Source organism: Hevea brasiliensis, chromosome 6 (assembly GCF_030052815.1).
Source record: "Hevea brasiliensis isolate MT/VB/25A 57/8 chromosome 6, ASM3005281v1, whole genome shotgun sequence".
Lineage (NCBI taxonomy): Eukaryota > Viridiplantae > Streptophyta > Magnoliopsida > Malpighiales > Euphorbiaceae > Hevea > Hevea brasiliensis.
The window spans coordinates 1,107,950-1,132,626 of NC_079498.1; the positions used below are offsets into that span (position 1 = coordinate 1,107,950).

Genomic DNA, 24,677 nt, shown 5'->3' on the forward strand with positions numbered 1-24,677 from the left:
TCCCCTTACATACCCACTATCCCGAATCTAGACATTGGGCCATGGTAATAATGGTTGTGGAAACTCTCCAAGGAGTAAGTTGCCATCCATGACCCTTGGAAGAAACACTGAATATGTCTCGGTTTTTATCCGGGTGGCGACTCCCGTCTATCTATGCCTTCGTGGCATAAATCCTTAGTACCGTGGTAGTATTATGGGAAGACGATACTTACCAGTGGTTTTATTTTATTAGGATTGTATAAAGTGCATGTTTAGGAAATGATGTTTAAGGAGGTGGTACTTAAGTGAGACCATTGTGACTCTACCATCTTTTTTGAATATTACCTGGTGCATTTTATATAATTCTAGTGGATGATATTTCGCCTCACGCTATCTCCCCCACAGGGATTTATCACTAAATTTAAAGTGACGTCCAATGAGATAAATTACCAGTACACTTTTAAGTAGAAATAATATTTAATCATTATTTTTAGATGGGGAATCGAATCGGGATAAGAAAAAGCCATCTTACTAAATTAATCATTAGATTACCACACTCAGTGGTGTTCAAAACACGTTTATATATAGCTAAATCAATAACTAATATTTTCGTCTAATTGAGTCTGAAGGACCTTACAATTATGAAATTATTCTTATATTATTGAATTAAAGAATCATAACAGTAAGAAAAAGAAAATTGAATTGAATTCAACCAAAAAACTTACACCGATGATGAGATTGACTAATTTATTAGTTAATTTAATTTAGTCATTCTGCTAGGGGTGAGCATTAGGTTCGAACCGAATCAAATTGAATCGAACCGAATTAAATTATTAAAACCGAATTACTATATTTTAGAACAGAACCGAATCGAACTAAAATAAATGAAAAATCGAATCGAACCAAACCTCTTTATTTCAGTTTGGTTTGGTTTAAACCAATCGACTCCGAATTTCGCTTATTTTTTAATTTAGACTTGATTTTCAAGTTATTTAGTTTGATTTTAATCTTAGTTTGAACCTAATAACCATTAATCAATAAAATTAAGCAATTTATATATATATAATTATATATAATTCATAAATTTCTCATAAAAATAAATTAATTCAGAAATAAAAAATATTATTAGGTTCGGTTCAGTTCAAATCGATTTTTTTCTCTAAAACCGAACAGAACCAAAATAATCAAAATTTTTAAAATACAAAATCAAACCAAATCGAATTATATCAAAAATCGAACCGAATTATCCAATTAAGATAGCTCGATTCAATTTTTTGATTTAAACCAAATAGTGCTCATCCCCACATTCTGCATATCAAAATTCATTAATTATTCAACAATGGAATGATTTGTTTGGACACTTAAGAAAAATGAAATTCTAATTTTTTATGTATGTGTGAGAATGTAAAAAATTATTAAAAAAAAAAATTTATTAAGGGCTTAGAAAGCTAAGAATACAAAGATTTGATATAATAACAAAGAAAAATTCTATAGTAAGTATAATTATTTTATTAAATTTCATATAAATTTATCACTCATCTTCATAAAATGATTTTTTTTTTATAAATTAGTTAATTATGAAAATTTTATTAACTTAAAAAAAATAAAGTTTTCTTAAATAAAAAATACATATAATTTTTTTAAAAAATAAATTATGTATAATAAATTTTGTTAAAAAATTATAGGAACAAGTTTAGATTTATTAAATATTATTTATTAGATTTTAAAAAATATTATATGCATTTTATTGCATGAAGAAACCTTTTTTTTAAGTTAATAAAATTTCCGTAATTAACTACTTTATGTAAAAAATAATTATTTTATAAAAATTTCATAAAATAAAATATAAATTTATATAAAATTATCTTTTTTTTTATTACAAAATAATTATATTTTATATGAAACTAAATATCTATAAAAGCTACCAATAACAAAATTTAAGCTAATAAAATTGGAACCAAAGATTTGAAAGCCCAACTGGAGAAGTGAACCCCTCTTGTCCTGTCCTGCCATCTCCTTTAAGCATCTTGAACCAAAGACTTGCCCAATAAGCTTTTATACCAATGGGCTAGCCCATTGGCTCATATAAAATTTTGGCTGAATACAGTTAAGGCAATTTTATTTATCCTAATGCCTTAAATTTGGCGAGCGGGGAGGGATTAAATTAGTCATCCTGCCTCATCCTACTTTTGCCTTCATTATATAAAAATATTAATAACATTTTATTAATTTTTTACTTAGACTCTATTTATTTGGTGAAAAAATAATTTACATATTGAAAATATTTTTTAAAAGAATATTCTATATAAAAATATTTTTCATTATTATTTGAGTGTAATGCTAACTAAGGGTATATATTTATGTCATGTATTATTTTCAAATTTTAATAAAATTATTAAAATTTTTTTAAAAAAATAATTTTCTCTTTTAAAAAGAGAATGTCATTTAAAAAAAATATTTAAAGTCATTTTAAAAAAATATTTAATTTTCCCTTGATCAATAAAATATTTTTTGTTAGCTTTTTTTAAATATCTCAAATATTAAAAAATATTTTTTTAAAAAATATTTACTGTGAAATAAACATAGTGTTAATATTAATTCAAATATTAGCTAAATTTCTCCACTTTTTTTTTCATCCTAACTCCTAATTGAAATAAAATGGAAATATATGACAAAACTAATACCATCTAATTAATAATAACTTGATTAATCTTTTTCTCACATTTAAAAAGTACATAAAAATAAAAAATATTAAATTTAAACAGAATATTAATTTTTATTATATGGTGCATAAATTATTATATAGTGCATACAAAAATTACGATATGTGAAGAAAAATAACCAAAATTTGTAAAGAAAAAAAAAACTAATTTTCAAGTTCCCAAGAAAAAGAAAAGGCATAGAAGGCAAACGTGGGGTTGCAGGGAAAGGCAGTGTCTGTGTCTGGATGCAAATTGTCCTGAAGCAAGTGTCCTAAAACATACAATTACAATCCCATTGAAATTCAATCCTGACGGTGTGGTGATTATTGAGCCTTTTGAATTTAAGGGCACAGACTATTTGTTTAGTGTTTAGGGCACACTGCCACTGCCAGAAATGACGTCTGCTCTTCCAATTATTCCTTGCACGAGGGTTTCCTTGTCGCCATGGTAAAACCCTTTGGTTTAAAATTGTCTTCTTAAACCCAACTCGTAAAAGCTTTCCAGCCTTTCACTACTGATATACGTAAATAAGAAACATCAGTAGAATCCTTCACCGAATTTTTACTGGTAAAATACATGTAAATACAACTATTTTATTATAACTATTAATTATGATAAAATTATTTATATACATCAATTTTATTATATAATTTTTCTCATCATGGATGATTTTAGAATTGAAATCAGTTAAATCCGTACTTAATTCAAATCATGAACGAATTAAATTAAAATTGAATTGAGATAATTCGATTCGGTTTTACATCAAATCTAATTTTTTAATTTAAAAAAAAACCATAATTAACCATAAGTAGAAAAAAGATGCAAAAATAGGAGTAGACAATCTTGATAATTAACACTACCTCTCTTTAATAATTTTCAAAATATATACAAAAAATAAATCTTTTTTTTTTTACTTTTTAATTGTTTCTAACCTCAACAGAAGTCTTAGGCTTAGCCACCCAACCCACAAAAGGTAAAGGCCTCCTAACTCAGCATAATAATCTAGTTAATTTGCCATGTGCCTCTGGGGAAAGCTATAGGGTGTGGCTTTGCTTAAGGGAGAGCATTCGGTCGGTTCGGTTCTGAACCGAATCGAATACCAAAAATTGAAAAATTGAATGGTTTAAAAATATAAACCGAATCGATCACTTAAGGAGAATCAAATCGAACCAAACTGAAAAATATCGGTTCGGTTTGGTTTCGTTACATTAAACCAAAAATATTAGAATTTTTATTTTTTGGGCTGGGTTATGCATCTTGAGCCGAGTTATGCATCCTGTGTTTTGAGGCTTATGCATCTTGGGCTGAAAAATTATTTGGGCCATTTTACTATTCGGTTTAATCTGTTTTATCGGTTTTTAACCGATAAAAAATCAAACCAAACTGAAAACTAAATATGTTCAAATTTTCAAATCGAATTGAACCGATAAAATTAAAAAACCAAATCAATTAAACCGAAATGGCTCGGTTTGGTTCTATTTTTCGGTTCACACCGAAAACTGCACATCCCTAGCTTTGCTACTTATGGTTCTGAACAGAATCCTTCCATGTGCAATATTCAGGCATTTACTACTCATTAAAGCTATAGAGCAACGTGCCTTCTTTAACTTGAAATCAAAAGGCTGCTGCATCCACTCAACTTTTATTATTTTAAAATTCATACAAAAGGAGTCTTAAGGTTAAAAAGTAACAGTTATCAGAATCAACTTGCCAGCTTAGTAAAGAGTGTCTTTAGCTAAGATAGGAATCTTGGTTGATATGCTAATTACATCTGTTGCTTTCAATTTCTACATTGGCAAACAGGTAAGCTACTATTTTGGACATGCTGCTAAATTATTAAAGAAGATTACAAGCATGGAATGTCAATTGTCTGAAGATGAGCCAGCAAATCTAACTGAAACAAAACTGTAGGAAAATTATCCATCAAAAGCAATGGCATATCATTTCTGTTCATAAGGCTATCAATGGCCCTAAGCACATATACTGGTCCCCCAATGCTTGAGTAGTTTCATGGAAGCTTCAAATTTTTTTAATCTGCTCCTTTTAGGTTTACCCTAAATGTGGAATAGTGTAAGATAAAATTCAGTATTGGTCAGGAAGGTAAAAAATAGCAACTACCCATAATTAGGTAATTAAATTTCTGATATGGGAATTGGATATTGGACTAAGTTCTAACTTCTTGGTTCAAAAGTTTGAATAAGCCATGATTATTGCTTTGGCTGAGAATCTGAACAAATCTTTTGAATTGATTGAATCAGATATTAGCCAAAAGCTAATGGACAAAAATTTTGAGTGCAATTAGAGGGAGATTTGATAAGCATATATAGACATTATAATGTGAAAGAAAATGAAAATGTCTAAAGATAATTGATGATAATAACCTCACAACCTCCCCTCCCTTTTTTTCTGAAAAAAATTTAAAGGATTTAAATTAAAGATTCCACAAAGATAAAAGCAGAGATATGACATGCAATAATATGGCCTTGAAGCACATGGGAAGGACATGGAGAAAAGGCCAGTAATAAGCATTCGAGTCTAGAATTCAGAGAGAGGAAAAGGTACTGTTGGCCATTTCATTCACTACACATGGATAGAAATTAAGAAACAGATAAAATACAATTAAAGGCCCTGTCATGTTATGATAACACCTATGGAAAATAAAAATTCAAATTTCAAGAAAATACATAGCATGCACTAACCCATTAAGGACCCCATTTCATGTGCAAAAGCAAAGACTACAAGACAATGGTGATGAGGACAAATTTTACTGTAAGGTGGAGCAATGAAGTTGCTGACTAGTGGGTCTATAGACCATGCAATATTTAGCATTGTACCATTCCCATATATTTAGCTGCAGATGCTGTCCAAGAAAGGCTGATTTTTTGCTAACATAAAGGGAGTGAAATATGTCATGAGGTGTGACAGTGGACAGATAGGACTGTGGAAGTTGACACATGAACAATAAGTGTCTCTCTTTGTGTATATATACCAAGGGTTTGGTGGCACATTTTGGGGTTCATTTGTGTAATAGTCAGCTGCCATGGGGTTCAAGCACTTGGTGATTGTTAGGTTTAAAGAAGATACTGTGGTGGAGCAGATTATGAAAGGGTTGGAGAAGCTGGTTTCTGAGGTTGATCTTGTCAAGACCTTTGCTTGGTGAGTCCTTAATTAATTACTTTGCTGGTTTCTTTGTTTAGTGGAACTCAAGTTTCCATATCATTTTAAGGAGGCAAATGAGTAATTAACCCTGCAATAACCAGCATGATTTTCTTTAACAATACCCAATATATATAATCCAAATACTCAATTAATATATTGTTTGCATTTTTAAATAGGGGAGAGGATTTGGAAAGCCCAGAGATGCTTACACAAGGCTTTACTCATGCCATCTCAATGACTTTCGACAAGAAGCAAGACTACACTGCATTTCAAACTCATCCTAATCATGTCGAGTTTTCTGCTTCATTTTCAGCTGCTATTGAGAAAATTGTTGTTCTTTGTTTCTCATCTGTTCAGGTTAAACCAGCTATTGCATGATCTATGAGATCTAGAAATTAACAATAAGAAAATGGTATTTGTGGTCTTATGATATATGTGTGTGTATCAACTTATGTGTGTTAGCTTTTGTATGTATAAATAAGTGTTGGCGGCTATTATTTCCTGCAACTACATCTCCATGTAATTTCAACATCAACCCTTGTATCAAGGAAATGTTTTTATTGTTGTATGTTTATCATTTTGCTTTTTTTATGAATAGACAGGCCACCCTGTGAGATTTGATATGTCTATGATTATTAATTTCCTGTTCTTTATGAGAAAATAAGTTCAATCTTGTAAATGAGAATCTCGTATGTGAATGAGTGATCAGATTTTGAAAATATTAATAATTTGATATTCTAATAATAACCTAATATACTATTACCAGTCAAAAAGTGATGAAATTACTTTTAGAATTTGTTGCTAAATGTTATCTAGTGTAGTCACTGATGCTTAAACCTTTGGTTTCTCTTTAATCATTAAGATCCGTTGCTATAGTACGCTTATCTCCTTTAATCATTCTTAATTAATTTCTCAATGGACACCAAGAGTTTCTAGAAAATAAAGAAATTAATCAAGATAATTTGCAAAAATAGAAAAATTCATGGATATGGGCTCATGATACAGCAGTATGGGAAGATTCATGAGCAGACAAAACATGTGGTCAAGTGACCCATCAGTCATTGAAATATCATGTGTTACCAAGAATAGTGAGAGAAAAGGATGAAACATGCAGAATCTAAATAAAGGATGGCAAGAAAGTACTGGCAAATAAGGAGAATAGTAGCAGCAAATAAAGGTCACTGTGTGACATTCCAAATTCCACAGAAAAGGCTGAAAAAGGAAGAAGAAAAAAAAAAAAAGAGGGTGAAAAAAAAAATAAAGAAGAAGAAGATGAGATGGAATTTCATGGTGATTTTGATTCTCAAAGATGCCATTGCCACCAGGGGATGAAATTAAAAAACCAAGCAGAAAGTGATATTCTTGCAAGATTAAAGTAGATTCTCTGTTATCTACATCTGATCACAAAGGCCAAGATCCCCAGCTGCACAGTTTACCTTTTGAAAGATCAAACCAGCAAAGAATAGGGAAAGAAAAATGCATACATTCAAGAAACTCAAGTTTTTATATCCTCTTCTCATCCTCAATCTCTTCTTTCTCACTTGTCAATCCCAACACAGTTCTACAACCTTCTGTGGCAAAATCCCAATTCAGAGTCCCTTTCTGAGTTCAAATTCAACTGTTCCATCCCCATTAAATCACATGATACTATGCAGATCTCAGAAGCTGTTCTTCAGAACCTCTCTTGGTCTTTTCCCAGTTTCTTCAGTAGACTACACAACTAAAACATTAATCATTTCTCACCCTTCTTGCTCTTCTTCTCGGCACTTTGTCTCTCCTGCTCTTCTGTCTGCTGGTTTTCCTACTCCTCCAAAGCCTAACTCACTTCTTCTCTTCAACTGCTCAACCAAAATTTATCCAATGACATCATTTAAAGGTAACAACACTAGCTTGAAGGGTTGTGCAGCTTCATCTGAAACTCAACAACTTGAAGGCCCTTATTCATGTCTACTTGTTAATGATGTTGAAAAGCTCGACAAGGGTTTTCATCCAAAAGATTTGAATTGTTCACATTACAGCAGGGTGTATAGAAGTTCTTCAAATGATGATTACAACAAGGAATATGAATTGGGGACAAGGATATCCTTCGACATTCCTGATCATGTGCCAGATATCTGCAATGAATGCGGAAAGCCTAATGGAAATTGTGGAGTGGGATTGAGATGTATATGCCACCCTAAAGAGTGTAGTAAGTGCTTTAATCTCTTGAAAATTCAATACCTAGTCTTATTTCTTCTTTCTGTAGTTTATAAGGTTTTCTGGTTTTGATTGATGGTCCTTTTTGCAGGAGATAAGGTCATTTCTATGGCTGGATCAGTCAAGCCCTTTGGTAATAATGCGCTCTTATCTATACTTTCTTCCCTTGTAGTCTTGGTTTCCTTCATGAACTTTTGATATAAGAAACTTAAATGCTTTGCATATACTAGATCTTCCAAGTTTCCCTTTCTAATTGCTGTTGTATCAGAAATCCAATAATGCAACTTCTAGATGGCTGTAGCCTTATCATTTTTCTCAGTCATCTAAACTGTGCCTATTCAGGCATTTCCTGATGACTGCCCAATTCAAAGAGCAATGCTCCCCGCAAAAAGAAGTTAAATATTCTGAAATAAGAGACCTGAAATGCTTGCATCCTCTAAATTCTTGCCATTAAAAGAATAGTTCCTAGTTAACGATCACCACCATAGATTCAGATAAACTCTAGATGATTAATGTAAATGGGTGCATCCAGTTCAATTACCACCAAAAGGAAAACTCTAGAAAATATAAGCTGCCAAAAAGGCATACAAACAACAATAGTCATGACAAAGCTGATAGCTACAATGGGACAGGCACACACAAGTTTGCAGAATTATCAAGAGAGCTAGAGCAGAATCCATTATGGGAGTAACATTAACATCCAACAAAAAAAATCCAAATTTAATCTGTGCAGAGAAAACTACTTCTGAGGTATGCAAGGCATGGATATTGAAACTCGTGCATTCAAACTTATAAAGCTAATGGCATAGTGCATCCATCTGGGTACCACTAAATAATGCAGGACAACTCTGCTGCATAATTGATACTTTATTTAGAATGCCTGCCTACAGCACAAAATTGTTCAAGGGTAGAATGGAAATAACAGGGAAATATACTGTGGGGCTAATAATTGCATACATAAAGTATTAGAGGCACATGTGAATATCTAATGCATACTGAGCAGATTCTTTGTGAATTATATATTATTCTCCAGCAACTGCATTTCTTGCCTTTCTGTGAAGCAATTACACTGTTCTTGACTGTTATTTGAAGGCTCTTTAAGGTTAAACATGCAATCAATAACCTTATTCTAAAGAACCAAAACCCAAGAAACCATAGAAGTAAAATACAACAAACATCGCAAGCAAACAACAAGAGAAAGGACTTCAAGTTAATACTGAATCTACATATTTTCACTAGGAACATAAATCATCACCTTGTGCATCATAAGGCACTTTACAACAGAACATGGCCGCTAATTTTTACTTCAGAGAAACCATATATCCTCAGCCTGAATCACTTTAGTTTACACCACTAGACAACTGGAATAATAAGAGCCTAACAAGTGAATATACCATAAGAACAAATTCAAAATTAAAAGAAATAGAGGACCACAATTCTTCAATAGTATAAGCAAATCTATACCTAGAAAAAGATCCAAGACCATAAATTGAGAGATGATTAAAATATATATATATAGCCAACATCAGCCACAACTAGAGGCTGAAAAACAATGATGGAATATCTCCACATGATTGCAAGGGGACCATCCTAATGGCAAAAGAAAATAAAAGAAACTAAGGATTTAGTGCTTATGCCTTGTCCTTCACAGAAGAACCTCCAAAACGCCCTCCCTCAAGGATTAGTACTTGTAATCCTTCACATGAAGACTCTCCGCAGCACCCTCTCCCAGAGTAGCATCACCCTTATAAGAACCTAAAGTAGCTTCAGAATTAGCTTTGCATCTGACATGGAAAGCAGCCTGTGCCTTCTTTACATTTTCCTCCTTCCCTGCCCATGCTTTGAGGGTGCTCTGCTGAAGTGCACGGCCAAAAGAGAATGTAAGGGACCAGGGTTTTTTGCCCTTGAGTTTGTTCATTGCATTCAAATTGATAGTGGCTTCCTCCTCACTTTGTCCACCAGAAAGGAATACAATAGCAGGAACAGCAGGAGGAACTGTTCGCTGCAAAGCCCTAACAGTATACTCAGCCACCACCTCAGGTTTAACTTTTGGGCTATCTGAGCCAGGGGTCACCATGTTTGGCTTCAAAAGAGTTCCCTCCAAAAGAACATGGTGATCATTTAATGCTTTATAGCAAGCTGCGAGAACACGCTCAGTCACATCTGCACAGCGATTGATATCATGGGATCCATCCACCAAAATCTCAGGCTCAACAATAGGTACTAAGCCATTCTCCTGGCAGATAATAGCATAACGTGCCAAGCCATTGGCATTCTCATTAATAGCAAGTTGAGATGGTTCAGTTGGACCAATTTTAAGCACAGCTCGCCATTTAGCAAATCGAGCCCCAGCTTCATAATACTTCTGGCAGCGCTCAGCTAGGCCATCAAGACCAAGAGTTGAGGTTTCACCATTAGTTCCGGCAAGCTCAACAATGCCCTTGTCAACTTTGATTCCTGGAAGAACTCCCCCTTCCTTGAGAATGTCAACAAATGGCTTACCATCAGCCCTTTTCTGGTAAAGTGTTTCCTCAAAAAGGATTACTCCACTGAGGAATTGAAGGACATCTGGAGCACAGAAGAGGAGCTCGCGAAAAGCTCGCCTATTGGGCTCAACATTCTCAACATTGATGCTAGCTAGACGCTTGCCTATTGTGCCAGTCGATTCATCTGCTGCAAGGATTCCCTTTCCAGGGGTGCCAATGTAAGCAGCATTGGCAATCAGTTCATCTGCACAACATTTTGAAGGGCAAAAAAGGGATGAATCAATGATTTAGAATATGAAATTCAGTATATAAAGATGAAGGTAATGAAAAAAGCAAGTAATTAATACACTAAAATTGAAGCAAAAATGAAAAACTAAATAATAAAAATAAAAACTCCTCTTCTTGATGATAAGAAACCCAAAAACATAATGAATTGAGGTTTTTGCATGAAAGGAAAAAATTAAATAACACTTAAAAAATAATCAACTAGCTAAGATATAATTCATAAGACACACCAGTTAAAAATATTATCTTTTGTTAATCACCACGATTCACATAATCACATTACATATAGAGAGAACACAAAGCAGCAAGAGAATAAGAGTAATTCACAAAATCAAGCAAAAGAAGCAATTAGAACAAGAAAGATCCATGTAAAACCAAAAATTCTAGTGCTAATTTCCACCGAGAAGAAAGTATCAAATTTGTTCCTAAAAGTTCCACAGACAGAATGTTTAACACAATTTTCATACCTGTTAGAGTTAAATCTTGCAGATAAATGATCGTAAAAACCTACAAGTTACGTCCTAAAATAGCATCAAGTTCAACGTAAAGAAAAGGATATACAGTAAAAAGATGATGATGAAAAAATGACTTGTGGGGAACTTGCTTTCTAAAGTTATGATTACAACGCAGATAACATCAACTGCAAATACTAATCACAGTTGAATAGTTAAAATCAAAAGCTATACTCTCAGTTAACAAAGTTTCCCTAACATTACATCAAAAATTAGAATCCAGAAACCAAGAAATAGGATAATTAATTTCCCAACATGCTTGTTCATAGATATCAGCCTGCCACCATCAATCTTTCTTTAATTTTTTTTTTCTATTAAAAATTATAGATTTAGAGATGAACAAAATCATCAAGGAAAGGAGAGATGAAAAAGGTGTATCAAATAATTATCTTAGTAACAATACTATCATTTGTTATGAACCAATCTAGCATAAAACAGCTGTATATAAACCTTTGTAACACACATAATGAGCTGCACTAACCCCATGGGAAGCAATCATTACTTGTAAACATTTCCAACAACATCAATTGTATGCAGCTTTTCTATTAGAGGTTAATATGTATGTAGTATTGTCACAAAAGAAGAAGTAAAATATTGTAGGTAACGATTTACAATAGACAAAGTAGCTTACAAGACCCTATAGATTGGCAAATACATCCATATTCCAAAGAAATAGAAAAAGAAACCCGGTATAATCTAAAACTTCAATTTTCAGGTTAATACTTCCAACAGATTGCCCATATTGAAATTGGTTAAAGCACCTATTAGATTTTTTCTTGTTTAGCTGAAATTGAAATAAAAACCGAAAATAACTGTATAATTGCTGTTTGTATCAATATTGGAAATACACAACAATTGATAAGAGTGGGAAATAAATAGGACATTGATAGTGCATATCCAAAAATCCCCGTGAAGCAACCAAACATCCACATCGAAAACAGTAAGGTCAAAGCCCTGTAGACTATTCCACAAAATAATATTAAAGAAACTCAAAATAACCCAAAACAGGACCATACATATCATATACAAATGTACAAATAAAATGGATCGATAACTTTTAAAATAAAATTCTTCAAAAACAAAAGGAATATTAGGCGTTCTTCTTTTTTCCAATGCCTTTGCTAAAAGCTACAGATCAAAATTCTAGAAAATATCCAACTGGGATCAGCACTGAACTCTAGATCCTTATTCCAAATAAGAAAAAAATTGAAAAAAAAAAGGCATGAAATTTGCTTCTTGTGAAAGCACTTGTGTCAGTGTTTTGCTAAATGATGTTCTAAGTAGTACGTGTGCATTTGCCAAAAACATATGCAAATCTGCAATAGCAGCTGTTCCAAATAAATTCAAGATGACCCATATATATTTTTTTTAAATCATTTAAGACTAAAAAGAAACCCATGAAAGGAATGACTGGGAAAGAAAAAGATAACAATTATTACCATGGTACTTTCCCTTAAAGCAAGACATGATAAATGATAATTCTTTGTTTTGAGAAATAGAGAAGAAAGAAATGAAAATATTACTGAATATAAAAGGGAAGAAAGCTAAGTACAGGAGAAAGAGGATGCGGTCACAAGAAAAGCTCTCCAACGATCATGGCGGATTTGCAACTTCTTGGTCACGTACGTGCCATTTGTGCTACAGGACTCTCTCCTCGGACCGTAGTTGGTTCCCTGAAGAACAGGCAATTATTAGGTCCTTATAGTTTTGGGTTTGTGGCAGCCCCTCCATTATCTTATGGGCCAATTCCGAGCTTCCTCCAAGTTGGGAAAATTGGGCCTCATTGAAGATTATATGGCTGGCCTTTGGTCCCTTTTCTTCATCCATCAACCATGGCTCTAAAAGCCTACTCTTTGCCTTAAATATAGTAATATTTGAGTCATAGTTTAACTTGTGAAATCACAAGTTCAAATTAAAAAAATAAAAATAAATGCATTTGTGCTCTTTGCCAACTTTAAAACCTAAATAATTTAAGTTGGTCAACTTCGTCCAGCAGAGGGAATTCATCATGAATAGACCAAGCTTGTGATGGAGTTAGAGCTGCAAGAAAGATAAGTGAAGAAAGAAAGTAGGCAGAGGCAACTAGTTTAATAGGATCAACAAGGGTGGCCCAAAATAATATTAATGAGAAAAGCCCTTCAAGAATTGAAATTGAGCTTAGTCTATAAGACCCATTATTTTATTTTTAAACTTGATTATTATAACATGGCATATATTACACAACATTAGATTAGAATATATATATATATATATAAACTCAAACTTGACTCTATCAAGTGAATAATATACTTTCAGATATTGTAATAAGTTTGATTACTTTATAAATAAATTATTAAAAGAGAAAAAAGAAAGTCTTAACAAATTACTTAATGGAATGGTAACTCCATTTATATAATTTTAGATTTTTAAATAGCATATTTCTCTGAAAATAATAAATTTTATTGAGTGCAATGGAAAAAATTTTTTAAAAAAGCAAGTGAAAGTCATGGCAGCCTTTGAAACTAGGGAAGATGGTGGTCCAAACAAGAAAAGCCTGTCAATTGTGGCAGAGAGGTATGGTGGTCTTCCACTCTCAGCCTGTAAGGCTTAATGCCATGGATTGGCCGGCAGTGGCACCCCCTTCAGGTTTTCCACACCAGAATGCCAAACCCAAAAACGCAGAAAGTCTTCAATGGTTTCCAAGTTGATTCCACCAAGTGGGTTCCATTTTTTACCCCTTTTTCAGTAACCCATGATTCATTTTTATTTTTTCCTGTCAAGAAGTTGAAAAAAATGATGAAAGAAAAATTGTTCAAGTCCTTTGAATTCTTCACAATTTTAGTGTTTGTGCTACAACACCTAACAATGAATTTTTTGACATTCTTGAAAACCATGATTTTGGTACATTTCATTGACCTCATGACTATGACAATAACGTGGAAGAAAATTTTTTGAGTTTGAACAAAGACCATTTATCCAGTAAAAAAGAGCTTCAATTCCTTAATTAATCATCATGAATAATTAAAATAAAATCATTTTGCTTCTCAAATGTTATGATGTGATTTTCATTTTTTTTTTCATTCAATTTTAATTAAAATTCTAATTCAAAGACTCACAACATATAGACGAAAACTAAATTTCACCTAATCTTTAAGCTGATTACTTGTTTCTAATAGTACAACTAGATTTCATCTTCTTAGCAACAATGAATCTCCTGACAGTTAGGATTAGCTAGTCTCAATGTCCCTCCAAAAATTGAAACCCATTACTTTTCTTCTTGGTAGAGATCTTTGGCTTTCCAACTAAATGAAACATCATTGTTAAACCTCCATTGACATATTGTCCATTGACATGTGCTTTTATGTCATTACAGGACCACAACCTTAATTGTTAGGAAATTGGGTTGCCAAAAACAATATCAATGTCAACTTAAACACAACCTATTTAGCTAAGAATTTTAATTAATGTAGGACTTATCACGATTTTGAATAAGAATAATGTAGGCAAGAACAACTCCTGACAAACTTCCCCTCGCCTGCAAGATTGCCAGTTTTCCCAGGGGAACCTCTTCCAAATTCTTACGAGTTGTGCTAGTTTTTTTTATAGGGAGATTGGGAGAGTGGAAAGTCGAAAATGAGACACTTATCAGGAGAGTGTTATGCCTTCAACCACTGGATCAAGATAGGCTAAACAGTTGTGCTAGTTTATTAAAATGTTTTTTACAATTCTTAGGTTCACTAGTGGCAAGAAAATGACATTTGTGTCAGCTAAGTGGTGGGAGGGCACACAAATACAGTGTATAGAATTTTTAGTGGGCTTAGGGGTAATACACTGTAAGCATTTTCTGATTGTGCAATGAAGGAACTGAGATTGAGAGTACAGAGAGTCTACAAGTTTTAAGTGCAAATCTACAGTTGAGTGACTGAAAAACTGACTGTCCTTGAGGAAGGTATTGGTTTGATGGGTTGCGGTCCAAATACTAACTTGAAGAGTGAGGGGGACCATAGAGATACTAGGAGACCTAAGTGTTGCACCAATTTACCTCTAAATGAAGACAACACAAACTCAGAAGAAGTGAAGAGGCTCTTTTAATTGAATTTGACTCATCAGATCATGTCCAAGTTCACAAGCTTTCTCAAACTTGGTTTAATTGGGAGGGCACCAGCTGTTAATTTTTCATAGTAACAATTGATTCAAGCCTGATGCAACTAAAAACCATACAAGATATAACTAATTACCCTCATAATTAAAGAAAATCAAAAAAATTTTTATCACCTTGCAAAACAGACTATTAAAATGTTTAAAATGAACTGAACATCATCATGTGATTCAACTTTATTTTGTCGTTTTGAGGCCAACAGCAAACTCCACTGACGTGTTTCAACATCTCCAGCTCTAGTGCCCTTTTAGCAAAATCTTTCATTAATATCCTTCAAAATCTCCAAAAGCTCATTTGGGTGATCTTTTTATATAATTTTAAACCTCCTCAGTCAATCACATTCATATCATTGCTAATATAATTTGATAAATTTCAATGCTATCTTTGATAGAAAGATCAAATTTAAGAACCAACTAATTCGTTATATCAATTCACATATCTGCATCTAAACAAGTGAAATTATTTCTCAGTTAATCAAAAGAATGCTAAGCATCTATGCCTTTCAGGAAGAAAGGAAATAAAAAAGAAAGAAAATTAAAAAAAAAAAAAGAAAACTAAAATCAAACACAAAGGCTGGAGAAGATAAACACAAACCAGAAGATGAACAAAGTCAGTTTTTTTTTTTTTTTCCCTTCTTATTCTTCTTCAGGGGCTCTTACAGGCATAGATTAACAAAGAGAATTCAACTCTTTCTTGATCTTTCTGCAGCAATTTCTCTTCCAACCACAGCCTGCTTTCCATTCCACTTCTTGTCCTGAACATGAACACAGCAGAACCAGAAGCAGGGTTATAGAACCAATCATGCACATCCCACATCAGATCAACGAGCAACCCATCAATAAAAAGTGTCTGGTTGCCTCTAAAATTCCATTGCAGCCTCTTTACTCGAATCACCATCTTCTTATCTATACATACTGACAAAACTGGATACTTTTGGCCTTCATTTTCTCCACTACATTTAATCAAAATGTCATGCTGAATGCCTGTTTCACAGAACTGTGCTTTAGTAGCATATAAAGTATTGCCTGAACAATGCTCTTGCCTTGAAATGAGACTGGTTTTAGCTACTGGGGTGCTAGCTTTGAGCTTCTTGGAGATAATTTCTTCTCCTATGTCACCCAGAACAAGGCCTATTTCTGAATCAACCATGACCAACACATAGAACCCATCAACTGGTGCAGGTCCCGAATCATATTTAGCAGAAGAGAGATCCCAGAAGACTTCAATCTTTGAACTATCGGAATCAATTACTTTGCTGCCTTTCTTTTTCCTGAATAGCCCGCCGCTGGTGTTGAGTTTGAAAGATGTTGAAGAGTCATTGGCAAAGTTTATGCTGAGGTCTTGGCCTGTGTGGTTCTTGCACCAGGTGACTGTGACCAAGAGTTGCTTTTGAGTGGAGAGAATGATTTTATAGAAGCAAGAGACTGCATTTTGGATTGATGGGATTAGACTTGGAGAGATACAAGCATTGTTTGAATAGCTAGAACATGAAGAAGAATGAGATACATTTATGGCATTTTCACTTAAACAAGAAACTATATCTCTCATTGTAGGGGAACAAAAACAATTCTTGATGATGATATATGGAAAACTGCAATTGGGTTCTTGAAACTGTGGACAAATAAAGAAAGACAGAAAGAAAATTAGAGATCTGAGGAGGATTTTGGGAGATGGGTTTTTTTTCCCCTCTTTTGTGCCAATACTCAAAAAGAAAATTTGTAAGTTAAAGGCTAGGCCAAGTTAGGTGCTTTATGAGCTGCCTCTCAAATTTTCAGAGAGGAAATTCACAATTTATTATGTAGAGAATAGATAACTGTATTTAATAAGAACTACTCTCACCTTAAAATCTGCATCTCACTCTCATACAATATTATTATATTTATAGTCTTTAAGAAAGGGGGAAAAAAAGAATAGAAGATTGAGGCAGAAACCTTCAAGGATTCTTTATTTAATCACTTTTGACAGTTCATCAAATAGTATAAAAAATCCAAAAAAGAAATAGAGAAAGAAAAGAAAAGTCATGGAAAAAGATGTTGGACCTGGTCTAAAAACCAGCAAAACTTTGTGACATGATCATGTTTTGGCTTTGTTTCCATGCCTTGGCTTCAGTGATTAATATAAAGGCCAAGGAATAATAACAGAACAAGAACCATTGAAGACTTATTATTTTTTTTTTCAATTAATAACTATATAAAGTGGGATTAATGGGCAGAATAAAGAATTGGGCAAGTGCATTGGGATTTTTTTAAGTAGGAATTTGGGCAACTGACGATTAAATTTAAATTTATCAAACAAATAATATGTTTTTAATTACTACATCAAATCGGATTAACAACTCTGCATACAAGTAAAAATATAGGACCTATGAGGAGATATCTTGAGTCTTGTGTAATATGTGATGGGACAATACTTATATAGTATGATTTCTCACTGCTAGGGAGGGATGTTATATGGGGGCCATGGGATGTGTAATATGATAGTGAATGTTGGCCCCACAAAATAAATTTAGTCTGTAGACCTACCAACTCCTCCTCCAACACACCCCATGATTAAAACCACACAATGTAAGCTATAGGGTTGCCTTGCCCTTTGCTTCTGTAACATATATCACTTTTATCATTGACTCTTATTATGAAATTAAAAATTAAAAGATCGTACAATAAGGAAGCTACAAGTGTGAACATTAATTTTAATTAGTGATGGTATGCATGTTACATCCTTTAATACGTATTATCATCATGTGGCTACAGTTAGGAAGAAGGTCCATTGAAATCAATGCAAGTGTCTCATTAATCTTTTTAAGTTGGGTCAATACCCTCCTCATGTCTCACCCTTTAATACATTTAATTTTTTTTTAATTAAAAATTAAAAGAATGAAAATTCAAACCTAACTCTATCAGGTAAATTATATGTTTTAATTATTGGATTAAGTCAAGCTAAATGATTATTAAACTATTAACTCGATAGCTCATTACTAATAAGTGTATGAATAATAGTAAAGTTGATTAAAGTTATCAACAGGAGAAAAAGAAAAGGAGGCATGATTCAAGCTTTAAAGAAGAGAGATTAGAAGAAAAAGATAAAGACAAGACTTGTGATATTAAGCTCATCATGAGGGTGTTAATGTTTTATTGATAGAATGAGAGAGATGAATAAAGCTTTGAATGAGGAATGGATAGAGACTTGGGCACGAGGGAATCTGTCCTAAAAACGTAAAAAACAATGCAAGTAGGGCATTATATAACCCCTCTTTGGGTACAAGAGAGCAGGCATACTTTTGTATTAGGACCCCAGATTAAGTCTGGTCCTACTTCTACTCTCCTAGGGCATGTTCCCCTATCATCATCAATGTTTAAATTGCTGAAAATGACTTGGAAGTGATATGAAAATGTTAGAAAGTCATATTTTACTATACCAGATGGTTACATCTAATATATTTCATCTTATAGTCATAAAATTAAATATTATATGAAAATTTATATAAAATTAATTAAAGTGTGTATATTTAAATGTAAATATTTAATCTAATAATTATTAATCTTATTATTATATAAAGTTGAGTTTATAATTGCGGCAACCATTCCAGATCTTGCCACCAATAGACTTGTTTACAAAATGGCTCCTATTGTAGTTCAACATATCATTACGATCTTGTTCGGCAATAGCTTTTAAAGTAAAAATTAGTGTTTTGATCTAATTAAAAAACTATTTCTCTTATTTATACATTTTAGTAACATAATATTTATATTAATATTTAAAGATTAAGTGAGTAGTTCATAAAATGTTACTTTTAGAGGTTTAGAGAATGTTTTAACTAAAATTAAAAAGATAATACCATTATTTTTACATTTAAGAGCTATTATAATAGTTATTTTTACTGAACACTAATGCTTAAATCAATCATAAAAACAGTTAACTACAAATAACTAATATTTGACGATTAACCGCTAATGAAACAGCTGACAATTATTAAAATAGCTACCGATTATTAAAACAATTAATACTACTAAACACCCTGTGTCCAATGATTACTTCAAAGCCATTAATTTTCTTATCCAATGGAGTTAAATCTAATTAGATGACATTTCAAAATAATTATTTTGAATGCATAGCGTACTGTTACAATAAGTACGCAAATTTAAGATACACATATAAATTACACAATTACACAGTATAAAAAATAGAAGAAGAATAACACAAGATTTAACGTGGTTCAACTGTAAGGTTTACGTCCACCGGCAAGACAAGAGGAAAAAGTTTCACTATAATGAAAAGAGTAAGATACAATCATTCAGAACTTTCAAACTTTAATCCTAGTGTGTTTCCCGAATATCTCACGACTCTGCTATAAAGGACAGAATATGACAATCAGCCCGTGCCCTTCGCTATCACCACATATCTCACTTTTTATCCCAATCGAGTCACAACGCGATACTTTTGGGTCGGGTCATAATTCGGATTCATGAAGACATATCTAAAATTCAAACCACATAAAAAAATAACAATAACACGTACATTTAAAAAGAACCTTAATTATAAAGTAAAAAATATATAATTTTCTCAAAATATTACTGTTGTTTTCAAATTAAATCAAAATAATTTATTATATTTTATTTTCTTCTACCAATTTTTCCTTTAAATACTTTCAATAAACTCATATTTATTTTTTCAATTGTATTTATTATTTTTTATTTCTCCCATTTTGTGGGGTTTTATTTTTATTTTTCTTCCTTGGATTTATTTTCTTATTTTCTATAGGAATGTTCCTATTTATTTGGGATATTATTGATCAATTATGCCTAATAAATATCAACTCTTAAAATTACGATAATTGTGATTGAGCTCTCTACTAAAAAAATATCAAAACATCGAAATAATTTAAGATTTGTATGTAAGAAATTCATAATCTCAACTCAGATATCGATTAGAGAAAATAATTAGATCTTTTTTTTTACAAGTTTAATAAAAATTAAACATAAAACCCTTAATTTATCTATTAGATTTCAAATTTTTAACATTAAAAATTCTGAGGTTACTTATAACAAATCATTTATTTTCAAGAAGAAAACTCACCAACTAAATTAATTTTGTTTTGAGCAATTTTTTTATTAAAAATGCTCAAACCATTTCCAGAAATTCAATGAACTAATACAAATCCCACATGCAAATGAGAATCATGATAATACAAAAAAGGCAGAATTAAAAGATAAAAAAAGTCTAATTATCTTTTAAGAGAAACCTAAATCTTTTGAAAAATATATATCCAAAACCTAATATTCTATTTTATGTTCCTAACAACCTTTAAAAAAAGGGTTTGGTTTAGTGATTAATGGATGTAAAGTTTGATTTGATCTGTCATGATTAACTAATAATCCATGCGTAGCTCTTCTTTTTCAAATTTGGTAACAGTTCAAGCTACAACTTTATTCTCTGTTTGGTTGCTGAGAAAGATGGATTCCAAACTCTTTTCTTTTCTTTTTATCTGTCTCTTATATATAAAAACATATTAGTTATATCTATATAAATAAATAAAAGTGATTTATATTTCAAGTGGTAGGTTGTGGTGGAGGTTCCTGAAACTGTGAAACACTAGGAAATGTGATTAGAAAGAAACAAAATCATTAAGAAGGCAGAATCCCACTGAAATGAAATTCTTCTCTTTTGGCTTTACATGATTCCAAGAAATTCCCTCCTCCCCTAAAGTCTTTTATGGCATCTTTCCTTCACCAAGCTAGCTCTAGCTCTGTGCACCCCCACTTCTTCAGATAATTTGTGAAAAAAAAAAACTACCATTTTCTTGATACTTCAGAGAAATGCAATCGAGGGAATCTCAGATAATAATTGTTATTGATATTGTATGGGATGAAAATGGGAAGAAATCTCCTTACCTCAAATCCCTATAAATCATTCTGGTAATAAATATATTATTATTTTTATTGAAAATTTATTTATTTTTATGTATTTATATATTTAAATATTATAATTTTAATAATATATATATTATTTAGATTATGTTTAAAATTTATATTTTTAATTTATAATTAATTTTTTAATAAAAAATTATATTATATAATAATAAATTAAAAAAATTATGAAAAATTCTTCCCACCCAACTCCTCGATAGAAAAGTTCATACCTCAACCCTGATCTTCTATAGAATAAGAATGAGCTCCTCAATAGAAAAGTCCATCCTCAATTCTAATCTTCTACAGGACAAGAATGAGAGAAGTGATCCCGTCTCTGATCCGTCCTATTGCCATTTCTACTCACGATAACACCTATAACTATAAAGCAATCAGCTCTAGACCTTACCATTGATTTAGGCCAATTTGATTTTGAAATAAAAAATTTTAGATCAAATTATAGGATCTCTCAATTTTAATCTTGATTTCAATCCCAAAGTAAAAATAGAGAAATATCACCTAATAAAAGTTATATTTTAATTTATAATTTTTTAATAAATGCATATTATATAATAATAAATTAAAATAAAAATGGTGTACTTAGAAGATAGCCAAGGGCCACAGATTTTGACCATAGATTTTTATTTTTTTTTTATATTGACAAGAAATTAAATTGGTGAATCCCACCACCTAATTAATAATTAATTAAGAAACTTAAAAATATATATATGTTGAACAATTGAAAAAAGGCAGGCAGAGAAGTAACGAAATTATAGTCAGAAATAAAACATGACCATTAATTGCTTTTATATCTCTCTGTTCTACACAACTGCAAACCATTCCCTTCAACTCAGGATGAGATTAATTATATGTTTAATCCTAATTAAGCACACTTAATAAGAGCTGACTTCTACTCATTGGCTTTTTATATATCATTATATGAAGAATTACATACAGCTTCTTGATTATATTAAAAAGAAATTTTTTGTCTTTTGTAAAGGAGAAACAATAATAGAATATATTATCTCTGTTATTTTTTTTATTATTTTTTAAAAATTATTTTATTTATAATTATTTATTATTTTAAAAATATTTAAAAATTTTTTAATTTTATTCTTATTTATATTAAATATAATAATTTTTTTTTTATAATTGTTTAAAACACATCTTACCACCCCCTCTCTTTCTTCAAAAAGTGAACAAGAAGTGCAACTATTTATTGCAACTTATTCCATTTCATATCACATCACAATATCCTCTCATTAATTTACATTTTGGTGAAACTATAAATAGATTGTAAAATGATGTTTCAACTACAATTGCAAGTGCATTTATTAAAGTAATAGTAATTTATTAAGTATGCCTAAAATGTAGAAAGGTGATAATAAAAGATAAATATATTAAAAATAATAATAAATAAAAGTAAAATTAAAAAAAATAATTAATACTTCTTTATTTTTTTTTTTAATATCAAATAAAATAAGACAATTTCTTTTCTAAGATATCACTTTAAATGGAAGAAATGAAATAATAAACAAGCTAAATGTGATTAAAAATAATAAATAATAAACTGAAATTTTTTCAGTTTTCCAAGTTAATCAATGATAATAATAATAATAATAATAATAATAATAATATTGATTAAAATTCTTTTAAATTGGATAAAATTTCAACTCAACTCAACTAAGTCTTTATCTCAAAAAATTAGGATCGACTATATGAATTTTCTTTCTTCACTCTAAACGATTTTAGATTAAATCATAAAAAATGTGTAATTCTTCTAGATCATATTGTACTACTCTCTTCCAAATCAATTTAAGTTTATTCCTTTCTTTTTTTTTTATCATATAATTTAATGTGCTCTACTTATCTAATTAGAGTTTACGTATATCTAAACTTTAATTTTTAAAATTTTATTTTATTATAATAATAATTGAAGATGGACATGAGAGAGAGAGAGAGTGAGAGAGAGAGAGAGAGTCTTAAAATTTGTTGCTTTCTGGGAAGTTGTTAACGGTCCCATTCCTTGCTAACAGAAGGCATAAAGAATAGATGATTGAATGTGACGCGTTAAATTCCACATTAATTTCCAGCATTACTTCCTAATCTAATATTCACCGCTGCCCACATTAACTCACATATACACTCTTCAAAGAATAATTAACAATTTATAATTAATAATTTCAAAAAAAATAATAATTAATATAACATATATATATATATATAAAATAAAAATTTAACGAATTTAATAATTATTAAATTAAATATTATAAAATTAATATTTAATTTAATAATTATTAAATTTTTATACAAACTTTAAATATATAATAACTCCATCCATTAATAAAAGATAATTTTTTAATAATTTAGATAATTAAATCTATTAATGAAGTTTAAACTCAAATTTACTTTCTCCATCTTATTTCAAATATTTTTTAAGATTTTTATATAAATGGTTGTATAGCTTTATTTTATTAAAAAAAATATTAATAATTTATTAAAGTATCCTAAAATGTAAAAAAATAATAATAAAAGATAAATGTATTAAAAATAATAATAATAATAATAATAAATAAGAATAAAATTTTAAAAAATAATTAATACTTCTTTAATTTTTTTTTAAAATGTCAAAGAAAATGAGACAAAAAAATTTCTTTTCTAAAATAACACTTTAAATGGAAGAAAGGAAATAATAAACAAGCTAAATGTGATCCAAACTCGTAAGATAAATATGAGTCAAATTTATAAATTTAATAAACAAGCTAAACACGAATCAAGCATAATAAACTCAAGTCTAATAAAATCTAAACTAGCTGAATATAAATTTAAAATTAAAGCTAGAGACAATTTCAATAAAAATTTAATGAACAAAACCAACTCAGCTTGTTGAACGATTATATTCACATTTCTTGTATTAGCCATAAAAGAAGAAGATGATGATTGCTTATATTATAGTAATTAACCTTCTCTTAAACCTACACGCATACTCTTTCTGCTGTCATCAAAACTGAAGTTGCAAAGCTCAGACCTAGTTAACTAAGAAATTTTCAAGGTCTTTGCTTCAGAATAGAAAATTATTATGCCAAAGCTGGCATTATTTATTTATTTATTTATTTGTGTAGCAGATAAAATGCAGACAAGCAATAAAAACGTTTAAGGAAAAAAACAAAAAAAAAAAAAAAGATTTTTGACGCAACCTGAAGTCTTCAAATTATAATATAATTAAATTTTGTAACCTGGACTTCCATATCTTTTCACCGTCTTCCTAATATATTCTCCCCCACAAGAAACCTCTTATTATTGATCCAAGTACCATA

General features: G+C 30.8%; 4 protein-coding genes across 4 annotated transcripts; 2 read left to right on the plus strand and 2 right to left on the minus strand.

Annotated features, from left to right (window-relative positions):
- Positions 1–5,670: 5,670 nt before the first annotated feature.
- Positions 5,671–6,414, plus strand: LOC110642054 (stress-response A/B barrel domain-containing protein At5g22580). Its single transcript, XM_021793984.2, has 2 exons — positions 5,671–5,837; positions 6,017–6,414. The coding sequence occupies exons 1-2, from the start codon at positions 5,722–5,724 to the stop codon at positions 6,216–6,218; spliced, it is 318 nt and encodes a 105-aa protein (XP_021649676.1). The 5' UTR covers positions 5,671–5,721; the 3' UTR covers positions 6,219–6,414.
- Positions 6,415–7,316: 902 nt separating this feature from the next.
- Positions 7,317–8,354, plus strand: LOC110642053 (uncharacterized). Its single transcript, XM_021793983.2, has 2 exons — positions 7,317–8,028; positions 8,128–8,354. The coding sequence occupies exons 1-2, from the start codon at positions 7,317–7,319 to the stop codon at positions 8,232–8,234; spliced, it is 819 nt and encodes a 272-aa protein (XP_021649675.1). The 3' UTR covers positions 8,235–8,354.
- Positions 8,355–9,414: 1,060 nt separating this feature from the next.
- On the minus strand, positions 9,415–12,897 carry LOC110642052 (fructose-bisphosphate aldolase 6, cytosolic). Its single transcript, XM_021793982.2, has 2 exons — positions 12,759–12,897; positions 9,415–10,766 (listed from the first exon to the last, which is right to left on the minus strand). Exons 1-2 carry the CDS (start codon positions 12,784–12,786, stop codon positions 9,718–9,720), a joined length of 1,077 nt encoding a protein of 358 aa, XP_021649674.1. The 5' UTR covers positions 12,787–12,897; the 3' UTR covers positions 9,415–9,717.
- Positions 12,898–15,903: 3,006 nt separating this feature from the next.
- On the minus strand, positions 15,904–17,528 carry LOC110642041 (uncharacterized). The gene has a single exon (XM_021793966.2). It carries the CDS (start codon positions 17,003–17,005, stop codon positions 16,103–16,105), a length of 903 nt encoding a protein of 300 aa, XP_021649658.2. The 5' UTR covers positions 17,006–17,528; the 3' UTR covers positions 15,904–16,102.
- Positions 17,529–24,677: the final 7,149 nt, after the last annotated feature.

What these genes read in the sequence shown, in the direction of transcription:
- LOC110642054 (XM_021793984.2), top strand. Translation starts at nt 5,722, where the DNA reads ATGGGGTTCAAGCACTTGGTGATTGTTAGGTTTAAAGAAGATACTGTG. An exon ending in CTTGTCAAGACCTTTGCTTG is followed by an intron (nt 5,838 to 6,016) that starts GTGAGTCCTTAA and finishes ATTTTTAAATAG; the next exon opens with GGGAGAGGATTTGGAAAGCC.
- LOC110642053 (XM_021793983.2), top strand. Translation starts at nt 7,317, where the DNA reads ATGCATACATTCAAGAAACTCAAGTTTTTATATCCTCTTCTCATCCTC. An exon ending in ATGCCACCCTAAAGAGTGTA is followed by an intron (nt 8,029 to 8,127) that starts GTAAGTGCTTTA and finishes TCCTTTTTGCAG; the next exon opens with GAGATAAGGTCATTTCTATG.
- LOC110642041 (XM_021793966.2), bottom strand. Translation starts at nt 17,005, where the DNA reads ATGAGAGATATAGTTTCTTGTTTAAGTGAAAATGCCATAAATGTATCT.
- LOC110642052 (XM_021793982.2), bottom strand. Translation starts at nt 12,786, where the DNA reads ATGTCTTGCTTTAAGGGAAAGTACCATG. An exon ending in CTTTAAGGGAAAGTACCATG is followed by an intron (nt 10,767 to 12,758) that starts GTAATAATTGTT and finishes AATGTTGTGCAG; the next exon opens with ATGAACTGATTGCCAATGCT.